The sequence below is a fragment of the Heterostelium album genome (genome assembly GCF_000004825.1).
Source record: "Heterostelium album PN500 unplaced genomic scaffold PPL_contig9, whole genome shotgun sequence".
NCBI classification, from domain to species: domain Eukaryota; phylum Evosea; class Eumycetozoa; order Acytosteliales; family Acytosteliaceae; genus Heterostelium; species Heterostelium album.
This window is the reverse complement of record NW_008805086.1, coordinates 696,013-707,733: the sequence shown is the minus strand read 5'-3', so window position 1 is coordinate 707,733 and position 11,721 is coordinate 696,013. Positions and strand designations below refer to the sequence as shown.

At 31.3% G+C, this 11,721-nt stretch overlaps 5 protein-coding genes across 5 annotated transcripts; 2 read left to right on the top strand and 3 right to left on the bottom strand.

Annotated features, from left to right (window-relative positions):
- Positions 1 to 95: 95 nt before the first annotated feature.
- On the bottom strand, positions 96 to 2,517 carry PPL_04442 (calcium-binding EGF-like domain-containing protein; the record flags this gene model as incomplete). Its single annotated transcript, XM_020575344.1, has 4 exons — positions 96 to 1,030; positions 1,092 to 1,535; positions 1,622 to 2,005; positions 2,079 to 2,517. The coding sequence occupies 4 exons, from the start codon at positions 2,515 to 2,517 to the stop codon at positions 96 to 98; spliced, it is 2,202 nt and encodes a 733-aa protein (XP_020434864.1).
- A 53-nt stretch (positions 2,518 to 2,570) lies between these two features.
- Positions 2,571 to 5,728, bottom strand: PPL_04441 (uncharacterized protein; the record flags this gene model as incomplete). Its single annotated transcript, XM_020575343.1, has 8 exons — positions 2,571 to 2,932; positions 3,002 to 3,322; positions 3,395 to 3,703; positions 3,774 to 4,067; positions 4,144 to 4,458; positions 4,525 to 4,821; positions 4,886 to 4,966; positions 5,536 to 5,728. 8 exons carry the CDS (start codon positions 5,726 to 5,728, stop codon positions 2,571 to 2,573), a joined length of 2,172 nt encoding a protein of 723 aa, XP_020434863.1.
- A 369-nt stretch (positions 5,729 to 6,097) lies between these two features.
- On the bottom strand, positions 6,098 to 8,278 carry PPL_04440 (ankyrin repeat domain-containing protein; the record flags this gene model as incomplete). The annotated part of the gene is made up of 2 exons (XM_020575342.1): positions 6,098 to 8,185; positions 8,261 to 8,278. The coding sequence occupies 2 exons, from the start codon at positions 8,276 to 8,278 to the stop codon at positions 6,098 to 6,100; spliced, it is 2,106 nt and encodes a 701-aa protein (XP_020434862.1).
- A 181-nt stretch (positions 8,279 to 8,459) lies between these two features.
- Positions 8,460 to 10,235, top strand: PPL_04439 (uncharacterized protein; the record flags this gene model as incomplete). Its single annotated transcript, XM_020575341.1, has 4 exons — positions 8,460 to 9,113; positions 9,204 to 9,531; positions 9,596 to 9,649; positions 9,763 to 10,235. The coding sequence occupies 4 exons, from the start codon at positions 8,460 to 8,462 to the stop codon at positions 10,233 to 10,235; spliced, it is 1,509 nt and encodes a 502-aa protein (XP_020434861.1).
- A 618-nt stretch (positions 10,236 to 10,853) lies between these two features.
- On the top strand, positions 10,854 to 11,714 carry PPL_04438 (uncharacterized protein; the record flags this gene model as incomplete). Its single annotated transcript, XM_020575340.1, has 1 exon — positions 10,854 to 11,714. One exon carries the CDS (start codon positions 10,854 to 10,856, stop codon positions 11,712 to 11,714), a length of 861 nt encoding a protein of 286 aa, XP_020434860.1.
- Between the last annotated feature and the right edge of the window lie 7 nt (positions 11,715 to 11,721).

Below are 11,721 nucleotides of genomic sequence, written 5' to 3'. Positions count from 1 at the left end.
TTAAAATTATGATTCTTTTTTTTATGATTATTATTTCTAGTAAAAGTACACTTTAAATTTTGAATTCAAAAACATTTATTGTATTTAAAACAGTTTTATAGTTTATCAGATTGTAACTTCTGCATTTTCATATTGAGATTTGCCATAGCTTTGGCCTGTCTTTTGTTTTTAAGTGTAATGTATATGATGGCGCCTGCTACCGATAAGGCAATAACAACAACACCAATGGCAATACCTGCAATCTGATATTTGTTGAGACCATTCGATTTACTATTGCATTTAGAATTTGGATCGTCGGAAGCAGGTGAATTATCGACAAGTATTGAAAAATCAGGATCGATGAGAACATATTGATTGAAATGTGGAATGTTAATTCCAATGAATGATTGTGTTGTTGATGTTGTTGAAATAGGTTGATATTGGTCGTCAAGAACTTTGTTGATCACAATCATAACTTCGTCATCGATAACTGCTTTCTCAATGAATCGACCATAAAGACTTTCATATCCAACTTTGAGTTTGATCCATTGTAATTGTTGTTGATCTTGACCATCCGATGTTGTTGATGTGGTTCCAAATGATTTCGATGAACAATCACCGTTCGATCCAATCAATGTTGCAGAAATTATCACTTGGAGTTGATTGATATTCGTCTGGAATTCATAGGTCGACATGGAGATTGAATATTTTAGAGAGGATTTCGACATTGTATAGGTGTCACCGGCATAAGAATAGTTGTATTCATTTAAGAAATATTGAATGGTGATGTTGAATAGTGTTGTGTTTTTGATAATTGTTGAATATCGATATTCAATGAAATCAATATTACCTTCTTTCTTTGTTCTATTCTCGAAATTCCATGAATAGTTCGATAACTTGTATTCTGCAACAACATTTCCGATATCATTCAATTCTCTCAAAGAATCAATTGATAACTCTGATATCAAAGTGTTATCATTCGGACTGATAACAGTTGTATTTGTACCTGGTGTCGAGGGATTTACTTTTGGTGGAGGTGTTGGAATTAACTCTATTAAATAATAATTAAAATGTTAATATAAGACTCAAAATATTAGAAATAGATTACATACGTGATGAACAATCTGGACCAAAGAAATTTTTAAAACATTTACATTCAGAGTTTTTACAATCACCTTTTCCTGAGCATATTGGATTTCCTGGACATTGTTTCGGAGTAGGTGTAACTGGGTGAGGTGTTGGTGTAAGAGGTGTGATATTCGGTAAATCTAATTGCTCAGTAGGATATATTGAAAAGGTATTTGAACTGAAAGTAGCCGATTTCGTTAAAACCAGTAGAAGTTGATCGAATTTACCAAACGATGGGAAATCAATAATGATATATGAATTTCCCAAAGATCTAATTGCAGAGTTTGTTAGATTCATATTCACTTCTCCAGTTATCGGTTCTAGATTGAAAGAAATTTGATTTATATCGGTACCGAATTGATATCCATATATAGTTATTTGTCCACCATCTCTTGAAATAGGATCATATCTTTCTAAATATGGATAGCCTTTTTTGTTTGTTTGATTATTTTTTCAAGTTAATAAAAAAAAAGTATTAATTCAATTAATAATATTGAATTAAATAGATAGTTACTCTTTGAAAATTGTCTTGATAGAGTAAAAGAAAATTTGGCACTTGATAAATCCAATGGAGTGTATCCGGCTAGATTATAATAGATATCGGATATACCATATATTGAAATAAATAAAAGATTATCTGTACCAAAACCATAAGGAAGAATGATCGGAGAGGAATATGAGGCATGTGTAACGTTGCTTGATATAAATTCCGGTTTGAATTCGGCAAAGGCTTCATACATCGATGAAATATACACCGTAGGAGGATTAGCCTTATCAATATTTGTATTATCTGCAATCTCAAATAATATCTTAGTAGAAACATTGAAGACACCAACATCAATTATTGGATTTGTGACAGAAAACCTTGTCAGTTTTGGAGGTACACTTTCTGTCTCGGCTATTTTTATTTAAATAATAAAAAACAAATTAGTCTTTAAAAATAATAATAAAATAAAAATATTTTAACTTACTCCCTGGATCGGTAACGATTGTCAGATTTCTTTCTATAGGTGTGCCATAAATTTTCATAAATGGATCGGCATAGACGAATATTTGTTTACCTTTGGCATATTCTGGAATTTCTCTTTCAACAAATGAAGTTGCAATATTTCCACCATTGTCCATAGCATACAATGATAGAGTATAGTTTTCTGCAACGTTATGAGGTATTGATATTCTGATTTTGTAGATACCAACATACTTGTTACCTTCACTTAGATGGAGTGGATATTTTACATCACCGAAACCTGAATTAGATATTCTACCAAAATAATTCGAACTGATTTTAACATATCCATTGTTGAAGCCATTATCATCTTCAATTGTGATATCCCAACCAATAATATAACCTTGATAATATGTTTGAAGAGAAGTTACCATTGGACCAAGTAGATCTGCATCTAAAATCATATTTAAATTAAACAATTTTAAAATTTGTTAATAAAAAAGTTGATTTTAAATAATTAATTTCTATCCTTACTTTCAGATTGTAATATTAATTGTGATGAATCACCAAATTTGGAATAGAATTCTGAATTTTTAATAGGTGGTTGAGTTAATAAACGGTAAGGAACTAATCCTTCAAATGAATTCATTGGTATCGCTATTGGAATGACATATAGTTGTAGTGTTGAATTCCATTCACCAGTGAACTGTTTCTTATTTCCATTGAAATCTTGATTGAATATCTCTAGAATTGGTTTATAATTTAAGGTATTGTTGGAAGTCAAGTTGAAAAAGAAAAAGTTTAAAACTGTCAAGTTTGTTACATTAACAATATTGTTTGCAAATCCAACCTTTGTAAATTCATTTAAAGGAATATCAACTAAAAATAATTAATTAAATATGTTAGTGTATAGTTATGAATGAAAATATTATTCTTAATTTTACATACATTGGAATTGATATGGTGGTAAAAATGTACCTAATGTTGGTATGTATCTATTTGGTGTAAATGATAATAATGCCATTGATCGACTATAGATCTCTATAACCAGATTTTGAGCAGCACCATCAACCAAATCATATTGACAAACTTTCTCATAGATACCACTGTATAAGTTTCCAAAGATGATATCTTTTTCGAAAAGATTACAACTTCCTATTTGAATCTTATAGATTCCGCTGATTGGTTCACTCAATCCAATTTGAATAAAGAAAGAATACGTTCCAAATGGTGTTAATGTGATACTATCTACTTTAATATTTAGTAGTTCTAAAAAAATAGTTTAAATAAATTTATATTTTGAGAAGAGCTAAGTATTTAATATATTATTGATTAATTTACCTATTCTCAAATTATATTGAATCGGATTATAATCGATATAGAAAGCACCAGTACCATAGTTTGTTAAATTTCCAATAGGATGAAGACTCTTGGTAAATGAATGTAGTGCAGTTCCATTCGAATATCCAAACGGGAAGTTGAATTTACTGTAACATTTGTGTGGGATTTCACCAGTCTCATACCAATCTACATAGGTGCTCATTTGATTTGGTATCAACCTATTGATATAATACATTGCAAAGTTGAGAGATCCACTATTTAAATACATTCCATTTGGTATAACATCACCACTATTATGAAATTGGTCAGCTAAAAAACATAATTATAATTTTTTTCAGTAAGACAAAAATTAATCTATCAAATTTGTATTTATATTTACTAAATAGCATTGATGTCATTGGTTCATTAATGGTCGAAGTTGAATTAATAGCATTGAAATAGAAATAGACACTTCCCAAGCTTGGTAATACGGCAGTGATTAAGGTTGCTGACTTTTTGTTTCCTTTGACAGGATAGAGTGCTGTATCTTTGATCTGCGTTTTGGTTGCATAGAATGGTCCAGGGTTGAGTACGTCAACTGACAACCAAACAGGAACACTTGGTAAATAAGAGTTAAAAGGAGGGCTATAAATATTTGGATAAGAAACATTCTTGAGTACTTGAATTGTTCCATCTTTTAGTATTATTTTATTTTTTTTTCGATTGTTAATACGTATTATTTCAAACAAATATTTAATATTCATACTTACCATTTGGTGAAAAGAATATATTTGATAGAGATTGAGAGAATTTAACATCTGTACCAACATTAATGATAAGAATGGCACCATTATAATTAACTTGATAAGGTAATGGTACAAGGGTGAGAATATAACTGAAATAACCTTTAGACTTTGAAAATCTTGGTGTAATTGTACAGTTAAATCCTATTGTTATCCAACAACCTAAAGATTTTAGAGTATAATTCAACTCTGGAACTTCAAATACACTTTCATAGCTCTGAAATCCTAAATCAAAAGTTTGTTTCCATGGTGATATTCTTGAGATACTAAAGTTTGGTACTTCTATAATATTTAAAGTAAAAGTGTTGGTATATAGTTTTGCTTTAGAGATCCTTCACATATGCATACCTAAACAATAAAATAGATCATCATTGTTTTGAAGTATAATATCCCCTCCTCCTGTACAATTGATTTTCAAATTCAAACCGGATTGACCAATGTAGTAACCGATGGTATAGTAATGATATTGATAATCAATGTCAGAATACATTGAATCCAGAGATAAAGATACGCCATTCTGAGTAGTTATGTTGATTGGCGAAGTACATCCTGTTGGATCAATTTTAAATGCCATCTTTGATAGACATGAGCCTGTTTGAAGATCGAAATAAGTAGGATTCTCACTTATATATTCATAACTCATAACTATTAGATAAAAAAAATTAACTTCAAGTAATCTTAAATTATAATTAAAAAAACAAATACATACCTTTTAATGAGTGTACTTTTACAAAAAAAATAATATAAAAAAAATATAAAACATAAATAGATAAATATTTACTTTGCATATCTAGATATAAATAAAATAAAAATATGCTTATGAAAGAACCAGAGAATTATTATTAATTAAATGATATCGATATTTTTAATTTTAATAATATCTAAAGATAAATATTTTGTACTAAGATATTTTTAATTTATTTTTCAATCACAATTACAAAAATTTGCAACTTAAAAATATCTGCATGTTTTCATCGGGACTATAAAGAGTGAGTTGTTTTTGCTGATGAAAAGTAAGTACTTGTTTATTTCTGTGTCCTAAGTATCATTAAATAAGTGAATAGAAAAGGTGAGTATAAGAAAAAAAATGTTCTGAATTAAGTGACCCAATTGGTTTATCTGTGATCCTATTGCTTGTTACCTCTTTGATTCTTTTAACAATACTAAAACGATACTTAATTATTGGTTTATTGTTCTGTGCAACAGAAAGAATAAGTGGTCATAAATAAAAATAAGAACTTTAAGATTCTTAATTAAATTTTAGCCTTTGTTTTTGTCTGTTAAAAAATTTAATTTTGAGACAAAAAAAAATCAAATTTTGGAATTGATCACGTTACTGGTTGGTAGTTTATTTTTTACTCAAAGGCATTGGGAAGAATGATCGGTCGATTATTAAACCTTGAACTTGACCAAAGTGTTCTATCAATATAGGTACAGGATATTGGGGAGCAGTCCCATTTATCACAAGAACCAATACTTGATCATTGATTACCCAAGGAAAATACAGATCATCAAGTAGATCCTGATCATCATAATCTGTATAGCTACTCATGTTATAAAGAAAAAGATAATAATCAAGTTATAACATAGGTTAGAAATAAAGAAAGAAACCATGGATCAAAAAAAACAAAAAAAAAATTAACCACAACATTGTATTTAATTTCAAGAGCCAAAAGTTTCTCTTTTTATGGCCATTAGATCATTTTATTTAAATTAAATCCACCCTTTTCTTCTCCTTTTGATTTTAAACACATAATGTTGTCCAACCAATAACAAATAATTTTTTAAAATTTGTTTTTTTTTTTAATTTATTTAATAGCAAGAGAACAAGAATTTTTTTGTTTTACAAATTAATAGTCTACATTACTCAATTTATATCAAATATGTTGAAATACATAATTAATATTCAAATATATCATATTTATTTTAAAATGTTTCCAAATTGATCTTTATAATTATTAATAATAATATAGTTAAGTGCAAGAGTATACTTTTTTTTCTTGGCTTCTTCAAACGATGATTGTGAGCACACTTTACTCTTTTGGTAAGTATCTAGATAGTTCATTATGTTTAATCTTCCATATTCCAATGCTTTGTCAAAGAGTTTCGAAATATCAAATTCTATAATACCATTTTTTTGTGTGACTATTTTAATAGTTTCTTCATGAAAGAACTTGATTACATCCAACTCCCCAGTTCTAGCATAATGATAACATATATCTTTCGGTATGACTTCTCTACACTTTTCATACAGATACTCTATGGTTTCGAGAGTTGGTAGCTTCCATGAAATGGTAGTTGAAGGAGCAATCTGGAGATCCTCCACAAGATATCTGAGTGTTTCGAAATGCATGCTACTGTTTACAAATTGATACATAATTGCCTCCGATCGCCATGTACTACTGTAGGTTTTATCTGTATATTTGTCTTGGTAGTTCATCAATATCTTTAGCATGTAGATATTTCCACCTCTAAGAACCGAATGAATATCCAAAGCAACAATAGATCTGGTTTTAATTAACATCAGCTCTAAAATATCAAGGTATTCCGTTACATTATTTGAGCAAAAAGATATCAGTGTTTGAATAGAAGATTGGTAGTTGATATCATATAAATTATTATTGACTAGGTATCTAGTTATGGCTGGATGATTCTTAATCATTGATTTCTCTAGTGTTGATATTGAATAACGAATCTTGTCTCCTATATGTTGGTGAATGTATTCAACTATTTCCAATTGATTTTTTAGTGTTGCAATACTGAAATGATTGCCATTGATTTCAGATAATCCTAATTGGTGAATTGTCTTGAATGAATGAACACAACCGTTTGCAATGATATTGTAGAGTTTCGATGGCTTAATGTTGTAATGTATCTTTCTCTCTTTGAAAAGGAAATCAATGATTTCAGGATAGTCGGAATTGAACACCCGATTGATAGATTGGTTGGCAACAGTAAGTGGATGAAATAGCAGATATTTCACAATGTCTAAATTCCCCTTACTCGCAGCATATATCAAAGCATCTAAAATTTGATCTTTGATATTGTCGATATAATTTTCACACAAGAATTGAACCACTGAAAGATGACCGTTTAAAGATGCTTGGTTTACTGCTCTTCCAGAACAACCTTCTGTTCTATTTTTATGAATCCACTCAACCAATTCCAAATCTCCATTAGCTGAAGCATTGTTAATTGCTGATCTATAACATCCTTCTGTTCTATTCTCGTGTAACCACTTGACTAATTCGATGTTTCTATTGGCTGAAGCATATATCACAGCTGCTTTCGAACAGCCTTCAGTCCTGTTTTCATGAATCCATTTGACAATTTCCAATCTATTGTGTTTGGATGCCATGTCCATTGTTTTAAATGAATTGATTTGCGATTGGTTCCTGGCAAACAACAAAATCAATAATTCTAAATCACCATACTTGGCAACTGCTTCCACTGTTTTCAATGTTACAATTGAATCGAAAGGAATCAAGTCAAGCAGGAATCGAACCATTTCCAAATGATTACGGCATGCCACATGTTCAATTGATTTCAACCAATCGATATTTGGATCTACAGATTCCAGATATCTAATAATTCCGATATCTCCTCTAGCAGCGACGATGGGAGGATTGAATTTGCCTGCAAAGTTAGAGATTGACAAACTATCCGGTAGTTTGCTCATAAGATAGATAATGGTATCGAGATTGGAGTGTTCAGTGGCACTGATAATAGCACTAACAATATCTTGTTGATCTCTCCTATTTTCAACGAGGAACTGAATGGTTTCAAAGCTACATTGATTCTCTATTGCCAACTGTAATAGATTGTTTGGCCAAGCTTTAACTTCCATCAAACGATCCAATATTTTGAGTGTTGGTAAATGTTGAAGAACGTCGGTTAATTTAGGAAGTGTAGCAACATCACCACTCTCCAGTAGTTTAGCAAGCTCATCAAAGTAGCAATACGATACCAGTGAATCAGGATACCGCTTTAGATTACACCATTTAATTGACTTTTGACAGGAGTTCAGAAATCTAATATTGAATAATATCTTTTTCCATAAAAATTGATTTCTAAACAGATTTACTATTAATTCTTTCTTCATAATATCTATACAAAATGGGGTTAAAAATTTGTGTGATCAAAGAAAAAAATTGTTTGATCGATGATAATAATGGGGAAATTAAGGTCGAAAAAGTAAAAAAAAAAAATCGAAAAAGTCAAAAAAAATACTTTTGTTGTTATTTCCTCATATCAACTTTTATAGTAAAGATATTCTATTTAAAATGTCCAAGTTATCAAATAATTTGCAATGTATAGTTTGTGAAAAAAAAACGCATTCGATTCATGAGTTTACACTTCATGGAGCTACTGAATGCATTCCAAACTTATTAGAATACTTTGGACTTCCAAAAGCAACAAATATTATGGAGCTATTGGAGGTACAACAGAAGGTTGCGCAATTAGAGGAGCAGATAAATTCTTTAAAAGTTAAATTGGAAAGTGCAAAGACTAAGAAAAGAAGGTTGTCTATTGGTTCGAGCTCGAGTACTTTCATGGATGAGGATCAATCATATCATTCACAAACATCAACAACAACAACAACATCATCAACACCAACACCAATACCAAAACCAGCACTAACATCAACATCTAACAGTAACGCTCCTGCGGCATTCAAAATCAAAGAAAAAAATAAACAAGAACAGCTTGATTATAGAATAGAATATGGTTCAGACAATATTGACATTGATAATAGTGAAGAGACTAATTCTTGCTACCTTTCCCAAACGCTCAGGCTTGTGTCTTCTCACGATAAGAGTATTCAGCTGGTCTTCAAATGTGGCATTCCTTCAAAAGGAGCAAACAGAGTCATGGTTGTTAATGGTGATGCCCATATGGCAACTGTCTGCAAATTAAGTCACTTTAATGACCAGCAGGTAGTTCAATTATTGCAGACTGCACTCCATATCGCAAATCCCAATACAAGAGATTCGTTAGTGGGTGTTGATAAATCATTAATTGACAAGTGTTCCAATTGTGGACAGAAGTGCACCACAAGAATCAAAGCTAAATCATCATGTATGCCTCCTGTTCCCGGATCCTACATCCACTTTTGTACCTATAATTGTATGGTGGCATATCTTAGCAAAACATCTGCAGAAGTATGGAAAAATAAAGCAGACGAGTTATATAAACTAATATATCCATTGGATTCAAAAGAAAAGAACAGCAAAGAGAAAGAGAAAGAAGAGAAAGTAAAGAAGTGCAAGGAGAAAGAGGAAGAAGAAGAAGACGACGAAGAAGATGATGAAGACGAAGTGAAAGATGATAAAAAAGAAACTGAACAAGTTAAAGGTACTAGAAAAAATCCAGCAAGAAATAAAAAAAAAAATTAACCTTATATTTTTATTTTAAATAGTAACAGATCATTATTTAAATACTTTGTCTCAAGCAGACTTAAAGTCACTGATAGGTTTATCTTTAAATGACTTCAATAAGTTATTTGATTCAGTATTGAAACATAAAAAAAACATTGAAATTAAAAAAAATCTAACCAAGGTAGAAAGCCACTCTATCCTTTAAAAGGGAAGATGTTTATCACTCTCGTTTATTTAAAACACTATGTCAAGTCTATAATCACATTAATAATCTTTGGAATATCAAGGAGAACAGCTGAGGAATATTACAACGAAATAATCGATTTACTCTATGAAATGTCACTGGAATCTTTTAAACATTTCGCATCTAATGAACAAAGATATGAAAGACAATCAAAGTTTATAGACAAATATAATAATGCGTGTTTGGTAACCTCTGTCGTTGATGGATCCGAACAAAGAGATAACTTTTACAGTGGAAAAAAAGGATTTTCATCAATAACCAAATTGGTATTCGCAAGTCCAGACGGAAAGATTCAGAATATGGCTGAATCTCGACCAGGTTCCAGGAATGATCAAGGAATGATGCACGAAGTGGATGAATTTCTCAAATCTTTCGATGATTCATGGGAGTACATAATGGGAGACAAAGGATTTCAAGGATCAAACCATTTATACTAAAAATTTATAGTTATTGACAGGGAAAATAGAAAGGATGGAAAAGAGGATAGCTTAAAAGAAGCAGATAATCTGTTAGAATCATTATAGAAAATGTTTTTGCTCACATTAAAAAGTGGGCAATTACATGTAACTTTTTCAGATCAAAGGCTAAAAATATTAAACAATTGGTGTTGTGTTGGACTATTGACTAATAGCTTGTTGATACGAGGAAATAACAAATAAAGTATTTTTTTTTGCAATAAATCAATTTTTTTGTATTGCTTGACTCATATTAATTTAATGTGGTTTACCATATAAATTTTTTAGACTTTTTCGACCCTAATTTCCCCCAATATTATGAAATTTAACAAAAATCTGATCAATATTTTTCTTTGATCAATTTTGGGATCATTCCAACTTTTTATTTTATCATCTGAGAAATAAATAAAAACAAAGTATTATTATTATTCTCTTATTTACTTTTATGTCTATGAAGAATTTAGTTATTGTTTTTGGTTTCGAGGTGATACTAAAAAGTATAAATAGTTAGCTATTTAGTCAAAATGATTATAATAAATCAAATTTACTTTATATAAACAAATAAAAGTTTAAAAAGCAACAACTACAACAACTATAACAATGCCATTCCCATTAGTAGCAAGAAAGAACTTGAAGGAAAAAGAACCAGCTTTGGCCAAGTACTCAAAGGAAATCGCTGATCTGGTTGGCCAAGAATGGGAATATCAATTCGATTTGGATGGTTTCTCAAACTACTTGGAAGGCAAGACATTCTCGTGTTACTCCAAAGATGCACCGGGAACCTTCTTGTACTCTCAGGTGATGGAAGCACTCCGTGATGCGCTGAAGCAATTCTTGGCCGGTGAGAATCCAACCTTTAGAAAAGAAGCACTCTTGGATGCCGTCTCTGCCAAGAAGGTCGTTGTCACCGTCGACACTGACGAAGCCAACAAATACGAATACTACCGTCTCCGTTTCAATGCCGGTGTCATGACCATCCTCTTCAAGTACCCCGTGAACTCACCGAATTCCTCGCACTTTAAGATCATTGAATCACTGCCAGGTGCCGGTGGATATCCATTCGAAGTCGCTCTCGAAATGACCAGACTCCAACCGAGATTCGACACCCACTTGGCCAACCTCTCAAAGGCAACCGGACAATCGTGGTCGTTGATGGAACCAGCAGTTGCATTGAAGCTGTTCCAATCCTTCAATGCCGACCACCAAAAATCATTCCCAGGAATGTATTTAGATGCATTGGAGAAGACCTCGGGTAACATCATCAATCGTGTCAAGGAGGAGATGGTCAAGGAGGCATTCGCTGAGAAAGTACCAAAAGCCACGCTCACATTCGTTTGGAAGAGCACTCAAACTCACTGCGACTGTGTCTACGAGTATGTCGACGGTGGTCTAGTCGTCTCCCTCAGATACCAAGGTTTCTGTAATGTCTCAAGAGATTATGACTTTGAAAGAGATCTCTAAAACAAAC